This window comes from Perissodus microlepis, chromosome 22 (genome assembly GCF_051167445.1).
Source record: "Perissodus microlepis isolate ML-2025 ecotype Zambia chromosome 22, ASM5116744v1, whole genome shotgun sequence".
Classification (NCBI taxonomy): Eukaryota; Metazoa; Chordata; class Actinopteri; order Cichliformes; family Cichlidae; genus Perissodus; species Perissodus microlepis.
The window spans coordinates 30,300,451-30,318,147 of NC_140481.1; the positions used below are offsets into that span (position 1 = coordinate 30,300,451).

The following is a 17,697-nucleotide window of genomic DNA, read 5'->3' on the forward strand; positions in this document are numbered from 1 at the left end:
AAGCTGCTGGTCATGATATCGGTTTGGATATGTGGTGAGAGGGAAACATGCAGATGAAACCAGGAGATGTCCTTACTGAATCATCAGAGCTGTGATGGAGAAACAGGTTTACCTTTTAGTTAACATGAATGAGTTGAAGAGAAGTTATGAACTGTTTCTGAGAGACAAATAACACAAGGATCCTTTTCTAAGTAGCTGACAGCTGGTAACTGTGCAGGGGCGGGTCTAGCAAAGTGTTGCCAGGGGTCCATGTAGGGCATTAAAAGGGAAAGGGGGGCACAAGGAAATACTTTCTTATTCTCATTTAAAATGTCTCACTTTTAAAAAAATAATTATCTGAGTCTTACAACAAACAATTGATAGATTGATACATATATACCATCAGAACAGTGTACATCACTGTCACAACAGTGTTTATTTTCATTCAAAGGCTTTATGATTTTTCCTATAATGGTGGGCCGGTCTCTAGTCAAAATGCCCGGGCTGATTTTTTTGTCCCAGTCCAGCCCTGTATGCAGCTCATCTGCAGTCTGGTGTTACCTACATCTTCCTATTCAGAAGGCAGAATTTCCGAGTTCTGAGTACAATCGAAAGCACCACGACTGCAGTTTTTGTGTTGGATGTAAAAAGCAGGCTAGGATAGAATCAGGTGTGGGATTTCTCTCGTGGAAATGTGCACATTATTTTTTCCTTTCTATTGGTAGGTGGCACAGTGCACTGTGGCAAGTAAGCAAGCTAGAAGACTGGCAATCTTGCTGGGTATCCAGTTACGGAAGCAACACATTAACAAGAGAATTCTGAGTAAAACCAAAGTTACTTTCCCTAGTAACTAGTTACTCTGAAAGTAACGAGTAACTTGAAGTAACTGAGTTACTTTTGATAGAAGTAACTAGTAATGTAACTAAGTTACTAATTTAAAGTAACTTACCCAACACTGGTTATATGAAATGGGTGTCAGGTATTACTAATCTCTAGATTGCATAGTTTAAAAGAAATGGTAGTCTGTGGGAGCAGGAAGCGCTGTTTGTAGTCACTCATTCGTGACTGTTAATTCTCTCCTCCATGTCAGAACATGCTCCATGCTCATAGGGAGATCATTTGTTGCTGGACTTTTCTGCTGGTCAATGTGAGCGCAATAATCATATCATGTGATTTAAGGCCATATGTGCTGGACACCGTGTACATCAACAGGGATCTTGGTTCACATTGGATGTTGGACTCTGCTGGGATGCTACTGATTCTAGTCCATACTTTTTAAGGGCCAAATTGATCTCCTCCATACCTGCTTCATGCCCTGGAGGACGGGGCAGTGGCTCCCCACACCCTCTAGCAGATCATTACATGAAGGAACCTTTTAAAAAAACAAGCGCGTCCATGCTCACAGGTGTACACACGGGTGATCACACCCACAAACTACACCCTTTTTGGCTCCTACCTCAAAGCACACTGTGTTCTGTTGATCTTATGTGCTGCACAATAATGTTTAATATTTAGTATTTACTGTCATATTCCCATATATCATTGTGATGTTGTTTATTCTATTACTCTTGTTCTCTTCTGCTTGTTTTCTTTTTTCTTTCTCAACAGGTGATCCAGGTGATCGATAGATGCATTTTTTTTTTTTTTTCTGCCCATTCTGTTGGTTTTTGTTTTTTGCCCTTCTCCCCCGTCCCTCTTCTCAGCTGTTTCTCTTTCCCTCTTTCTTTCTCCCCTTCTTTCCCCCAGTCAAGTCTGTCCCGTATTCAGCAAGTGAAAATAAAATAAACAATAAAAGGTGAATCAAATGGACCATTACGGCAAGGCTGGGATGGTCAATTTGGTAAAGTAAATCCGTTGGGCATCTTTCTTCGCCTTTAGACAATAATTCTGATGGCAAAAGAGCCAAACGGGACAGGCAAAAAAAAAAAAAAAAAAAAAAAAAAAAGGGCCAAATTTTAGATGCAGCCAAGCGTGTAAAGTTCAGTCCTCTCAGGATCTTTTCTCTGCTTTTTGCAGATGACACAGTTCTGTTGGTTTTAAGTGATGGGGAACTGTGACAGTGACTAGATGAATGGATTATAATGTTGTCTAATTTGTTGTAAGAATGTGCACTCCAATACAAAATGTGCTGGAAATGAAAGGATTCTTGTTGATTTTTGATGTTCAGCTGTCAGCAAAGCCTTATTTCACATGAGGATTTGAAAATCTTGTTCTGTAAATTTTATGAAGTTGGCTGTTATGTGATGCAACACAACAGCAAGTCGTATTGCATTTGTTTGTTCTTTGAGAGAAGCGTAAACATTGGAGTTTACAGAGGATCAATGAGCAAATAAAATAAGAAAGATGACTACCTTTTTAATCAACCTGATAAGAGAGCTATAATCTTAAACCACACAAGTCCTAATCCAATTTCAGTTGAGTTTAAAAGTGTAATAAGAGTTTTACAACCTCACAACACAGAGGGTCACAATGTAAGTGCACTGTGGACTTGATAAGAGATGTGGATCGATTACAGTGATTCAGAAGGTACTTTACGAGAGACCAGGCTTTCAGAGTGGACTTGTACACAGTGTACACTCCCAGCCACCTATGGAGGATAGGAAAATCAAATTAGGTTTTAAAAACGAATGCAAATTGTTAAAATAATATGCAGACTAAGTGTGGCGACAATAAGAAAACCATTTAAAGCATTTTGGTTAGACTGACCAGTGATCGATAATGTCAGCACAGGTGATGCATGTATTAGATTGCATCACTAAAAAAGCTGCAATGTAGGTATGATTTTATATAAGTTTTTTTTTTTTTAAAAACAAATCTACAGTTTTGGAGTTCACTGGTTTTTTGTGCCATTGTTCCCCTTTAAAATCTCAAGGCCACAGCCTCAGAACTTTTCAAAGTCTCCACGTCTCTGCTCATCAATACTTACCTGTTCTTACCAAAAGCCTTTTTTATATTTAATGAGAATTTAAAATACAGAAACTCCTGTTTGAGTCAGATATAGACACAGACTTTAGACTGAATGCTCCCATCTTGATGTCTTGTTTTGATCTCTGTGTATCAGAATATATTTAATTAAATCACTCTTTACTCAAGCTTCATGATGTCGACACCATAATTTATAATGCTTTTAGAATCGTATTGTCTCTGCAGCTTTATGAGAGGTTTTGCTTGGAGAGCTTGATTACTACAATTTGCAGTTGTTGTGCACACATAACAGACCAGCAGAGTAAAATACAGCCAGACATCACTTAATAGTGGTTTATGAGGCCACTGTTGAAAAAAAGTTGCATGTATTCTTACTGTTTTTGTTAGAAGGATTTCTGTCTTTGTGTGAAGAATCCATCTACATCTGCCTCTTTAAAACATTGGAGTAGGAGTTTCAACTAATGCTAGAAGATTACTTTTTTTAAGAAGTTTGGAAGTTTACATGGCTGAGAAACATCACTTGGAAAAGGAACAGAATTCAGGACAGTGACCATTTAACCAAAAATATAAACAATAATAAAACTGATGAGTAGGACCAAAGAGTCAAAAATAACTTCCACAAATGAACTAAAACCTCATTTATCCATTGCCAGATTTACTCATATTGATGTAAACTCATAGGCAGCTCTTATTTTAAGAATATTTATAGTCTTGTAATTGAATGTGCTTTGCTACTTAGTAAAAACAGACTGTTGTAACAGTGAGTTGGCCTGAAACAATCTTTGCAATTGCTACTCTCATCACTGAGCGTTTGAGTGTTTGGTCTTTGAATGAAAAGGGTCCTCTGGTGCTCAGATAGTGATGTGTATTACCTTCGCAGCTGCAGCAGCAGTGGTTTGTTTTATAGTAAACAGAAGACACGCAGTGTTACAATGAGCTGTGTCTGTGTGTGTTTGTGTGTGTGAGAGTAAGCAGAAGTAAAAATATAAAGAAAATCAAATATTCTAAATATTGATTTTAAAAGCCTTTGTAAGAAGTGGTGGGGATTATTGTCAAATTATTGACAAGAGAAGGGTAGAAAATCAATGTTCTGTATGATGATCGATCCTGCAAAGCATTTTGGGTGCAGTGACTGGTAGACATTGTCTGAAGAAATCATTATTTTTGCAAAGTGTTATGTTATGAAAAAGGTGTCTCAAACAGCGATGAGGAGGCGATGAAGTTGAGCAGGGCATAGTCACAATGGCAACTGTATGTGATGGTGTTATAAGTGCACATAATATAAGATGACCCAATGAGGGCTGGAGCAATGTACCAACTACTGATATGGTGTAAGTGCAGGTTTTTCAAGTGTTTCTCTGTGGAATGGGTACAGAAATTCAAATCAGAGACACAGATAACATTTTTGGTTTGTGATAAAAGGCCTGTTATTGACAAAATGAACTAACTTTGTCTTTGTTTATAAATGATCTGATTTGAAATATTATTTTTTATTTGAAATGCTGCATTTAAAATATAGACACTGGGCTCACACACTCAATGGATTAGGGCTGTTCGATATAACGATATATATCGGATGACGATATAAAAACGTCTATCGTTTCATTTTACGCTATCGTTTGTTTCGTGGTGTCGCAAAATAAACTGTTTACGGCAATATTTTTTCATCGTTCTGATGGTCACTGTAGTGGCTATATTCATTTCTTAAAGTTCTCTCTTTCTCTTATATTTAATATAACCACACTACAGACGGACAAGCGCCTGTTTTTATGCGTTGTCATTAGCAACAACGACGATAACACCATCGCGTGTCCGCTTGTTTATGTTCCACATAAACCTTTCACAATAAAGCTCAAGATCCTGTTGAGACTTTTCAAAATAAACTGAATCGCGTGAAAGAGCAGATTATTTACGGATGAGAATTAAAAAAGAGCCGGCAGGTGCTAAAAAATAAACCTTAGACTCAAACGTTAGAACAGGCTTTTCCCCGCAGCACGCCGTGTAATAAATACTCACAAAGAAAACGGCGGCCTTTACAACTTATGTCTAAAAATGTACAGTTTCATGCTTAAACAGTTAAAACACTCGACTCCACATGACGCGCAGCTGGAAACACTTCCCGCAAGTCGAGCTGCCCGAGAGTCACAGAATTTACAGAAAATGTTACATTTTTGTGATTTATATCGTTATCGGGACGATAGAATTCTTATATCGGGATATGAGATTTTGGTCATATCGCACAGCCCTACAATGGATGCACACAGGATAGTAGCACGAATACAGTTTCAAACTCTGTTATAAAATTCAGTTCATAATGACAGCACAAATGTATACAAACACTATTCAACTGACTGCAAGTAACAACTCAACTAACATGAACAATGGCAGATAAGCACAAACTACTTCTAAATAGCTACTTTGTGCATCCAAAGACTGGAGGGAAATATAATACATCGGACATGCCCTGATTTTTAAAACAGACTTTACTGTGTCATTAGATGACATGACATGCACCAAAGACAAAGACAGAGGAGAAATCATGTGCAAATAAAGTACTGGGACACAAAAACATCCCATATTTCAAAATACTTGGGGTTGGAATAATGGAACGTTATAGTGGTTTGAAATTGTTGGTCATTTTACTTTTCCACAATGTGATTGAATTTGACCTCTGGATGGGCATCCTGGGGACAAATCAAGAGTTTCCCTTTAAAATGAAACTAAGCGTTAGTATTGCAGACGTATAACTATTTCAATATTCTTCACACAAAGTCAGAAATGGTTGCATTTTGTCATAGATGACCTGTGTTTCCAACTCTATTTGAACTACACAATAATCTTTAGAGACGGGATCTGAGAAAGTAAACGGTGTAAGCAGGGCGTCTGGTTTGAGAAGCTCTGCTTTTTGAATATGATGTTCTGTCGGCCTCCTCAACCTTCAGCTGACGCTCAGTTTCCATGTATGTGCGAATATACAAGGCAATCGTTTTTTGAAGGAAAAACTGTGGAAAAGTGGGATTAACATTGGTTCTTGTTTACCAGAGGCACTGTGGTAAAATAAAGCACGAGATGAAGAGGCTCATTTGATGTGGGGTCAACACTAATGCTGGTGTTATACCAACTGTTATGGCAAAGAACGAGCAAACCTGGAAGGCAAAGCTTTTCTCAATCAGTCCAAGCTTGAACTCTCAGTTTGTGTCATTAGCTGTAGCAGTGTCTTTAAAGAATGAGATTGCAGATACCAGCTGCTTGAAATGAGTTTTCAACATCAGGCACCAAGTCTCAGTCTTAGAGATGACGTGAACAAGGAACTTAAGCATTTTCTAATTATATTGCACTATATTTTAAACCAACATACAAATATAGAAGTGACCAGATGTTTGCAGCTACATGTCCTGAAATAAGCTGATTGTGGGTTTGAATGCTCTGCAGGTTGGCTGGTGGGAGAATGGACACCTGCGACTACGGTATCACCCCTGGTCTCGCTATGGCTCTTTCTTGAAGCCCCTGGATGACTCCCAACATCTTCGAGTGGTCACATTGGAGGAGAGGCCCTTTGTCATAGTGGAACCTGCTGACCCAGGCACTGGCTCCTGCATCCGGGACTCTGTACCCTGCCGCATGCCCGTTAACTCCAGGTAATTCACAGCCACCACCCCTGGATGGACGAACAGAGAAGTGAAAACATCAAATAATCCATTCATTGCATTGCAAAAAAATATTCAATTATTCAAGTGTCTAGCTGTTTCCACACATCAACTCCACATGAGATCAGGAAAACATTTGGAATTGCCGTTCCTCACAAGTAGAGGGAATATATTCGGCTCTGGGCTCAGTTTTCCTACTGGTAGCTAGGAATGAGGAAACATCAGATCACTGTGATTTTGTTAAAAAATGTAATGTGCTGTTCTCTCATGGGTATGAACAAGACATGCATAATTGCTCAGTTAAACACCATTTAATGTACAATCTGTCATTTACATTCTCATACGCTGCTCTAGCTGGTAATGTCAAAATGTTCGGGTTTTCATGCATGTATAAAAACTGGTTGAGATGGTATTTTAGTTCATATGATTTATGTACAGAAAAGCAATCTTCTAAACAATAAACACAACAAAACACTTCTAAACACTCCACAAATTAAATGGTTATTCATAGCATCCACAAATCCATCTTTAGCCTGAAAATGTGCACGTCTACACTACGCTACTCAAAGTGCCACACTGTCTTCATCACTGCAGGGGTGAAACCTTTGGTTTGGCTCACGGAGAGAGATCATATATGGGATGTACGGTGGCCCTGAGACGTCAGGTGCACTGCAACTTACAACAACATCAGCAAATGGGAAAATATTGCAAAAGCATACAAAAAATAGAAGTTAAAAAGACAACGGCATCACAAAACAGTTGAAGAAGTGACAGAAACTGAAACATGCAACAGATTGCACTTCAAAGAATAAGGAGGTTTGTTGGTGTTGTGAGCGAGAAAAAAATGCAAGAAAATTCTGTTCTTATTGCATAATTCCAATAATACTGATGATATATGTTTGCAATTAGTTTTTTCCCCTTATTATTTTTTCTCCTCAAACTCACTTCTGTTGTGTTTACTGAGTCCTTTTGTTTATCCGTTTATTTATTTATTTTTAGCTTTTGATGTATTTTTCCCATTTGCTGGCTCTTGTTCTTGTTTGACCTCCAAGAACCACCATAGGTATACGCAAAAATATGAAAAACAAAGTAACTGCTGTGAAAACAAATAGAAATAGAGTTGCAATATGTTTTTGTAACAATTTGAAATAGGTGGCAAGGCAAGATGACCTGTTGTTTGGCCATACGCTGAGAGAAACAGAAGACTAGATACCCCAATTTTCTATCAGCAAATACATCAAGATTGTTACAACAAGAGGTGCTTCAGTACATAATATGTGTTTTCTTCTAGTGTTATTTTCTCTGAGCTCTTATCAGCTGGTAAACTGTAGTAGAGAGTGGGAAAGAAGTTTCAAAAAGTTGTTAGATAAAGACCACCCTGAAACCACAAGGACCTCTGCCTTAATCCATTGTAAAATTGAGCTGTCTGGCCACACATCAAAGAACAGGACAGTAAATCGTTATCATTTCCAGGTGGAGTGTACATACAGAAAAAGGTTTAAAGAAAGGCTTACCTTCTGCGACCAGTAGAGTAAAGAATAAAAAACAGCTGAATTATTTTGGCTGAATTTGAGAAAATACATTTGTGTCTCTGTCTCTCTATCTGTGTGTGTATATGTATGAAGTTAGTTGACATCAGATTAAAGCGTGTTGAAAGAAACATGGATTTCTTACAGCTCTTTAATAGAAGCATAATGGAAGAAGCAAAGTAAAGGCAGGTTAATCTTTTCTTGTCTTGCAGAAATCGGGCATGTCTCTAACTGTGTGTGTGTGTGTGTGTGTGTGTTCTGCACCCCTTGTCTATCCCAGATAAGCTTCCTTCCTGCCAGTATATGACCTGGCCAACAGAGAGATAACAAGTTCATCCTCCATCAATTATTTTGGCTGAGAGTCAAGTTTGCTCCTTTACTAATCAACCCACTTCTTTTTATTACTTTCCATTATATACATTTCTATACTTGCTTCTTACTCTCATTTTTCTTTTTTTAATTACACATATAAGCATTTTCTGTTTGGCTGATTTACTATCGTTTTTCTTCACCTGTCACAGCTCCCTTGATCTGCTGCACTGTGTTTGCGAAGTTTTTTTTCCTTTTATTTTCTCCTGTGATCACCACCAAGGTCACGGTCACAAAAAAATACCTGAGCACAAGCAGGCACTAAAATGCAACTGTATTTTTCTCAACACGTTGCTTGTCCTTTTTCAGTGTCACATCACTCCTGTAAAATGCCTTGAAAAACATGCACAAAAAATGATCAATCATACTGTAAAAGGATCTTGAGCAACAGAACTGTAGATATTCAGTCATCGTACTTGACCAGAGGAACACTGACCAATGAATCACAGAGCACAGAAAATATACAGCAGATGAACAGTGCCTGAATGTCATGTGTTTAAGAAATAGGGAAGAAAGATTCAACAAAGATCTGAGACAGGACCTAAGAAATGCATCTCGACATGATTCACATAGTAGCCTAATCAGAAATGGAAGGGTGACTGTCAAGAAGCCATTCATAAGCAAGGGTGAGGAATGCTGACACAAAATTACTGACAAAAAAAGTTTCAGTTCAAATTGTCAGTTTGTTTTGGAGGAAGTTAGGAGAGAGATACAACTCTGAGTGTCTACAGCCAAGATCAAAACACACGGAGGCTCAATTATAGTTTGGAGCTACATTTCAGTCAGTGGTTTTGGGGATCTTGTAAAAATTGATGGAGTTATAAATGCAGAAAAGTGCCAGCAGATTTTGATCCGCCATGCAGGGCCATCTGGAAGGCATCTGATTGGCCACAGCTTGATTTTTCAGTATGACGATGATGCCAAAATGACTGCCAGTGCATCAAACACATACCTGTATAGAAAAACACACAGTGGGACACTATGAGCCATTGAATGGTCTCCCTAGAGCAGGGATGTCCACCTCCAGGCCTCAAGGGCCGGTGTCCTGCAGGTTTTAGATGTGTCCTTTATCCAACACAGCTGATTTAAATGGCTAAATTACCTCCTCAACATGTCTTGAAGTTCTCCAGAGGCCTGTAATGAACTAATCATTTGATTCAGGTGTGTTGACCCAGGGTGATATCTAAAACCTGCAGGACACCGGCCCTTGAGGCCTGGAGGTGGACATCCCTGCCCTAGAGCCTGGATCGCAACGTTATTGAAGCAATGTAGGGTCATTTTGACAGATAACAGGACAGACATTAGCAGTGTCCAAAGAAGAGCTTTAAATGTCCTTCAAGAAGCCTGAAGAACAATTCCTGAAGAAAGCAATTATGTGAAAGTTTGCCTAAAAGAGCTCAGGAAGTGTTGAAGAGTAAAGACAATCATACCAAATACTGACTTTCTAAAAAAATAAACAAACAAAACCATTTAGATTTCACATGATCATTCCATTCAAACGTATTTTAACAGTTTCTGTAATGATAATTTTATAATCTATACAAACGTAAAGAGGAGTTAAATATTTCGATCTTGTGGGTTTGACCTTCTTTTGTCAGTTAAGACAAATGCACATTCTGCATTGTTAGAGAACAGAGCCAAGAGGGGGCCATAGCTAAGTGACTGAAGGACCATCAAATGGCCACGAGCTGTAAAGAGCTGATGGAGGGCACAGAAGGCACTTGACTGATAGTCATCTAAATGTACTTGGATTCCCATATGTCCATATAGATGTGCATGGTGCTTTGGTAAAGTGTTTGCTGTATGAAGCAAGGGAGAAGGGAGACATTTGAAGGTCTTTGCAGGAAATTTGTGTCTTTAAATTGGAAATAAGTGCAAAAAAATGAGTTTATTTCCATTTTAATAATGCAACACCTTTTCCTCCTGAACTGTCTGACCTGTCGAGCGTTGCTTCCCCATACACAACAGCCAAACTGTCAGTATCGATCCACTCACAGTCCCTCGATAATAATTCATACCTTCCTCGCCTTCCTCAGCTTTTAGTTCTTCCTCCGTTATGAGCACCTCAGGGGGAGAACATATGCTCATTTTCTCACTCCCCAAGAACCTCACTTCTTTCATTTTCAATTTCTTTAACAGAAAAGAACCTTGTTTCGATCAAAGTGACCTGAAAAACAATCTTACAACATGTTTTTAAGAGAGTGTTTTAACTATGTCACCTTTCTCTCATCATCTCCTCAGTTTGGTGGTGGATGGTGTTAGACCCATGAAGCACTGCTGTAAAGGGTTCTGCATCGATGTACTAAAGCGCCTCGCCAAGATTGTAGGCTTCACCTATGACCTTTACCTGGTGACAAATGGGAGGCATGGGAAAAACATTGATGGGGAGTGGAACGGCATGGTAGGAGAGGTAAGCCTTCGAAACCTCTTGTATGCTGCCTGTTATTTGTGGGAGCAGGGGGGGATGTGGGCAATGTTGCGCTGCCATTAAGTCGGCAGGAGATCTTTTCACAATGTTGGTTCGACATCTGTGTAAAAGGTGGAGCCAGCCTAGCAGGACAACAGGAAACAGGCACTGCTGTTGTAAACATCTCTACATTTAGGAGACACCGAGGTTTTTATGGTCTAAGCAGAGGACTGACTCAACCAGCATATAGATGACATGCTTCTGATTACAGGGTGTTGACTAAAATTACACAGTGATAGACACTAGAATAGGCTGGCCCATCTATGCATTTATCCATTCATTTGTCCAGTCTCTTATTCAGGTTAGGACCACACTGCTACCTGTAACAGTAGGCATGATACTGAGTCAATAATCTTCATCGTGATAATTCAGGAGTTTTAAATTTGTTTCATAAGCATAAGAACCCTAGTTTTCTGAGTGACAGCTGTGTGCTTGGTTTCTCCTTGTTGAAATGAATAAATTTGATCCCTTATTTGTTTAAAACAAAGCATAATATTTTCTTTTGTTTAACTCTTGCATGAAAAAAGAAACGTATAAATTTGTACTACATTTTTGCCATCAGTTCTTTTCCTTAGCAAAGCTATTTACGTTCTGTTCAAGGATGTTTGTATTTAACGCACAAGTAAATAACTTGTATCTAACTCTTGTCACTCTCTGACAGAATGCAAATAGCAGCATGTGGGAGAGATAAAGTGGAAGTTTATAAAAATGTGTGCTCAGTAGCAAAAAGATCCAGCTTGCACACAGCATTTCCTCTGGGAGTGTGTTCTAAAATTTCGCAGCCTGGCTCACAAACACACCATGACCCTTTTTTGTGTGTTCAGTAAGATATTGTAGTTATGTTTTTAATTCTCCATTTTCCCAGTACAGAGTGCTGCTATCATTTTTCCTACTCCGTTTTTCTTTCTTTTGTTGTGTTTACAAAAAGGGGTTTGATTCGAGGGCTTCTGTGAAATTCTTTTTATCCTGACTCAAACCCTTTAAAACGTGACCCATTGAGAGAGAGGATTGGACCTGAATCGAAGACGGAGCGAGGAAATATGGAGGGAGTCTGTCAGAAAGATTAGTGCTGGAGAAGTGTGTGCGTGTGCGTGTGTGTGTGTGTGTGTGTGAGAGAGAGAGAGAGGGACAATGCAGACTGTGAGATTGCTTGTACATGACCGTGTGTGTTGGCAGATACCAAGGTGTTTCTGTGATGCCAGTCCCCCCTGCGGCGGCTGGATTAATGAAGTTGGTTTAACATGGAGTTAAACATGGGAAAGCAAATTATCACAGTCTATGTGTATTTGTGTGTGTGGACTTTGTGAGGGCAGTTTTATTTCATACAAATGAAGACAGTTTTGGAAAAAGTCAGACATTTCTGGTGTGCACTCATTCTAAGGTTGAGGATTGCATGTCGTTTTTGCATAAACATTTACTCGACTTGGCATGAGCTCCACAAGTCTGTGCAGTACCTTGTAACATGTTATCCCATTTGACAACGTTCCAAAAACATTTGTGCATTGCCAGGAATATCGAGTGCAGAGTCCGTGGCACCTCCTTGAATGTGCGGCCTCAAACTACTGCAATGTTTTGTGGTTTGTTGGGTCTCATTTGTATGGTGGTGCACTGAATCCTTCTCGACAATGATTAATGTTTGACACTCCTGAGCTTCCAAAGATATTCCTAAAAGAGCACATCTTTAATATTCTTTGTATGAAAACGTGACTGTGATGCCAGCAGCATGGAGTATTGCCCTTCATGCTTTTCCAGTAATTTGCCCCTACCTTTGTTTACCATGGTCAAACCTACTCATGGTGTCTTCTTGAGACACTGAAGGCCTATTGACCATTGGATTACTCTGCAATGCTTTGGATAACCTGTAAGCATAATTTTTAAATATGCAGTGTGGAGTCTACTGGTCCTGACTAAATATTATTATTATGTGATCACATTGTGAGGACAGGCTGTGTATGCTGTGCTTCATTCTCAGATAGGCCTCAGAGATGCAGGTGGCCTTCTTTCTTGCATCCCAGCTGCCTCTTGCTCAGCTTTGCTAAGTAACTCATTAAGCTGCCTAATTATCACAGCAGACAAACACATGTGCACAGGGACAGCTCCGCCCACATGAACCCTCTTTTTTTTTCTTTTACTTTACCTGTCATATGCACTTCTGTTGACAATATGCAGCAGTGCACTGTTTTATTTGTTTGTCCTTTTCCTCCTCTGTGCTGCTATTTTATCCTATTCCAACCAACCATCATATCCTGTCAAAGTTACATATCACCAAGACAAATGCGTATAATCCCTCAGACATCAGCAAACCTCAGTGACCTTGCTTCTCAAGTGAAAGACTTTATAGTTGGGCAGTTTTTACTATTTTTCATCATTTCTATCAGAACCTATATTATGACCTTCTTCCCTGAATGCCTTTCAATCAGCCAGTAATTTCCTACATTCTTAAAGTTATTTTTTTTCTTCACCCTTTACAGTGAATCACCCTAGTATAATCATTTTTGTTCGCAGCTTGAAGTCTATGCAGCAGTGAAGCACTTCCTGAAGAGAAGTGTCACAGGTGTTGCTTTCAGACCTCGCTGTATTCAAAAATCTTGAAATTAACAAGTTGAATTAAATGGAGTAATTACCATGGAATGATTGAGTTTGACAAGCAGAGAAGCAACTAATGACAGGTTATGAAAAGTGTGAAACCTGTGCGTTATCAGACTCTTAGAGAAGTTTATGGTCTCCAGAGGCTTCACAAACTATTTTTCCAATAAAAAAAACTTTAGTGGTTCAACAGTTTCTGGCTGGACTTATTCGAAGAAGGTTGATTGATCTCATACAGAGAGTGTTGACTTGCTCAGTATGTATATCATAGGCAATAAAGGGCATGAACATAGAGTTTTTCTTTTCTTCTCGGTCACTCTCATCTGTGCTTCTTTGAAGAACACAATGTATTTGAGGCTGTGAGGTTTATCTATTAACCAATAAGTATAAAGTAGCAAAAAAGAGAAGAGACAGAGTAATTCCAGTGCGACAGTTATCGACACTTGAATTCATTACATTTTATTTATTTGAATAGTCAGTCAAAATCATTGTGATCAAGTGTATCTGCAGATTTTACTCCAAATAGTAGACTGTAAGATAGTGCTGTAAAAAAACAGTCAAATACTTACATCAATATGCTTCCTGGGGTATATTTGCGCTCAGCAATACATTTTGAATACCGTCACACTCTCGATGTTAAAAGTATTGGCTGTATCTCAAATAACTGAACCCACCATGTATTAAGCTGACTTTGGACTTTATTCTGAGGACTGTCCAATAATGTCCAGCAATGTATTTCAAAAAATTGGCAAGAGATAACAGTACATGATAACTGATGAGTAATAGCTGGCAGTTGTTGTTATGTTGCCATCTGAGCTTGCTGGGTTGTAACCGACTTCAGTTAAAAAATACAAAGTTTTTAAGTGGAATTGTAAGAAAAGACAGCTATATAATATAAATGTATTGTTCATAAGCAAACAGAGGGGAAAAAGTGAAGGAATACAGCTGTGCACTGTAATTCAGAGCATGATATCATTTGAGTAGCATGAGATAGGAGAACAGTTGGAGAACTGTAAAGCTAACCCACCGGCAGCATTGCTGCCAGTATTTTACTGATAATCTACACATAAATCTTTAACAGGGTGGCTGTGGGAGTGAAAAAGGAGCAGAAGTAAAAAAATAAAAATGTCTTTCACCATCTTTATAGGTGTAACTTACCATATTTAATCATTAGTGATTGCATTACAGACATATCTGAACAACATCAGTAACAAAACTGGAGGTAACTGTAAGATGCCATTTCACATGGGAGATAATCATCTATTACCAACACGGTCTCCTGAAACAACACTGATTATTATAATGCAATGAAGTTAAAGTTACTAGGTTAAAAAAACAATCAATGGATTGGAGTTTATTTTATGTAAATATCAACATTATTAATCTAAGTATAAAAAGATGAAATAGATAGTTTTTCATGTTGGTCCCTTTGCCAACCTAAAACTCGACCGTTCCACTGGCCTCTCTTGCAGCACCAGCCAGGAAATGAGCTGCTAAACTGTGACTGAAGTTGTCCAGTTGCAGGAGGTTAAAACAAATTAAAATCCTAATTAGAGGAATGTTGCTGTACTAACGAAAGTGGGAGTGTCAGAAGCAGCCAGTTAAACGCTCAGTATTTGGTCTTTTAATGTTTCTTGCAAAAAGTTAAAAGACCAAATACAAAGAATTTTTAATTATTTCTGCAATGCCTAGTTGGTGATTAGTGGTATAGTAGAAGTTTGAAAGATGATGTAACAACTTTTCAGTCAATTGTCCAATTACTTTTCAGCCGTAGAAAATGGAAGACTGATTAAAAATGGCTGTACATGCAAATAGTTCATACAATGCTTTTTTCTCACAGTTGATAACTGTGTGAAACAATGTATCAATCAATGCTTAAGATTTTAACAAATAAGGAGGAAGAACATTTTAGAGGAGGCTACTTTATGAGCCTGATGAAAAGCATCTCCGTTGTGTCTGCTGAGAGACTGCAGAGCCTTTTGTCTTTCACAGACTTTTGGTGCCAGGCCAGACCTGACTAATGAACTTCTGGTCAGCAGCCAGCTCCTCTAACCTCCACAGTCCCTCTGCTGCAGTCAAGTAAACTCTGCTTCCTGCCAGGTGAAACACCAACAGGGCTGTGAATCCCCTGACTTCGTCACCTTCTGTCCGCCTGAGCCTCGTTTACAGCTGCCTGAGGAGCTGTGAGGAGGACCACAGCACAGCTTCATGTTGCAAGTCATGGCAAAAGGATCCCTATGCTGTTTGTTCAAGGTGTTTTAGTTATAGATAGTTATAGAGCATAACATTGTAGCTCTATCCTACCAACTGCCATCCATTGAGACCAAAGAGGTATATTTTGGTTAGTGCTTTTTGAAAATACACATTTGCCAAGAGACCCCAGTCAAAAGATTATGCCACAGATTAAAAGAAGAGCTGGTCTGGCTACATTCCAAGAACTAATCCAAGAAGCGATCAAGAAAATTCCACCTGTTAATGTGACTGTCCAGTGCTTGGCTGGAAAACCTACATGATAAAGTGAGCATTGCATGAGGTAAAATTTGTGTGCTATAATTGAAATGTGTGTGCTATAACTGCCTATAGAGTCTGTTCATCTTGTTGCTTTCTTATTTTCTGGTGAGAGTGAGAGGTTGGATCTTACCAGGAAAATTCAAGATTCTTCCTGGTGGGTTTTCGGTCTCCATCAAGAATTCCGTTCATAATTTTTATGAACAAAATTTCTAGCAGTAGTCAGGGGATGGAGGGTGTCAGACTTGGTGGTCTCAGGAGCTCTGCTTTTTGCAGATGATGTGGTTCTCCCTGGGTGACCTGCAGCTTGGTTTGCAACTGAGTGCAAAGCATTAGCAGTTCCAAATCTGAGGCCATTGTTCTTAAAAGTAAAATGATAGAGTATCCACTGCAGGTTAGAGATGAGTCGCTGCCCCAACTAGAGGAGTTGAAGTATCCTGTAATCTTATTCACAAGTGAGGGGAGAGTGAATTAGGACAACAACAAGCTGAGGATGCTATTCTGGTCTGTTGTGGTGAATAGAAAGCTGGGCGGAAAGCAAAAACTGTCAGTTTACAAATTGATCTTTGTTTCTATCCTCAGCAGTCACAAGTTGGTAGTGACTGGATAGTGACAGGTGTTGTTTGTGTGCCAACACAGAGTTTCTTTCCTCCAGGGTATGGACTTCTTTCAGATTTGCCACAGGACATCAGCTTAAATCAGGTTTTCCTGGTGTGTAGTAGCTGTGAAAGTCATTAAAAGCACTTAGAGTTTGTTACAGTGTTGCTCATATAAATAGGCACAACATGCTGATCTGAAATGATAGGTCTACACAGAACCAAGTTATGGCATTTCTCCTGCACAATGACTATGAGAAACTGTTGTTTCTGTCTATTCCTTGCCATCTGTATACCACAAAAATGTAAACATTATTTTTTAAAAAATGAATCAGCTTTGAGTGAATCTGTTTTTTCTTGGTTCTTTTTACCTTGTATATAATGTTTTATAGTTCTTTGTGTTTAACTTCAGATCTCCTGTTTTACAGGTGGTGTCCAACAGGGCAGACATGGCTATCGGCTCACTCACCATTAATGAAGAGAGGTCAGAGGTTGTTGAGTTTTCAGTTCCATTTGTGGAGACTGGCATCAGTGTCATGGTTTCGCGCAGTAACGGCACAGTATCACCTTCTGCTTTCCTTGGTAAGATGTTTTTAATAACGTACACTTTAGCATTCTATAAGTCTGTCATTTCTCCAAGTCAAGCTTAGTACCTGTAACATGCCTGCCTACCTGCAGATGCAAGCTACTTGGCAACCCATCTCCACCCTAGCTCCTTCTTTTCATTCTGTGTCATCTTGTGTCTTACTTACTGGGGTCAGGTTGTATATTTTCCCTTGTTATTGCTATCTGACAAATCTGAAGTTCTGGTGAAGTTTTTTAGTGAATTTATGATGAAATTACTCATTTTTTTAATTTAGCTTTTTTCAGTCTTTTTTTCCATGAAGTATTTTAAACCATCAGGACAAATTGGCAAAAATGCTTAAATCAATACCTTATTTGCTTCTATAAGCTGTGTCTAAACATCTGATAGAACTCAATGAGCAGAGGCTCACCTACAATCCAAAAACAATAATTGACATTGCATTCGTAGTTTATGAGATTGCTGAATATGAACACCCTGGATTATAAGTCTACGTAGGAATGTTTTT

At 38.9% G+C, this 17,697-nt stretch overlaps 1 protein-coding gene across 1 annotated transcript in view; it reads left to right on the plus strand.

The window, feature by feature from the left end:
* The window catches only part of grin2da (glutamate receptor, ionotropic, N-methyl D-aspartate 2D, a), a 260,349-nt gene that overhangs the window by 185,045 nt on the left and 57,607 nt on the right, over positions 1–17,697 (plus strand). The window contains exons 8-10 of the mRNA XM_084920174.1: positions 6,337–6,542; positions 10,691–10,859; positions 17,035–17,188. Coding sequence (XP_084776300.1) covers positions 6,337–6,542; positions 10,691–10,859; positions 17,035–17,188 — 529 coding nt within the window. The remainder of the gene's footprint in view (positions 1–6,336; positions 6,543–10,690; positions 10,860–17,034; positions 17,189–17,697) is intronic.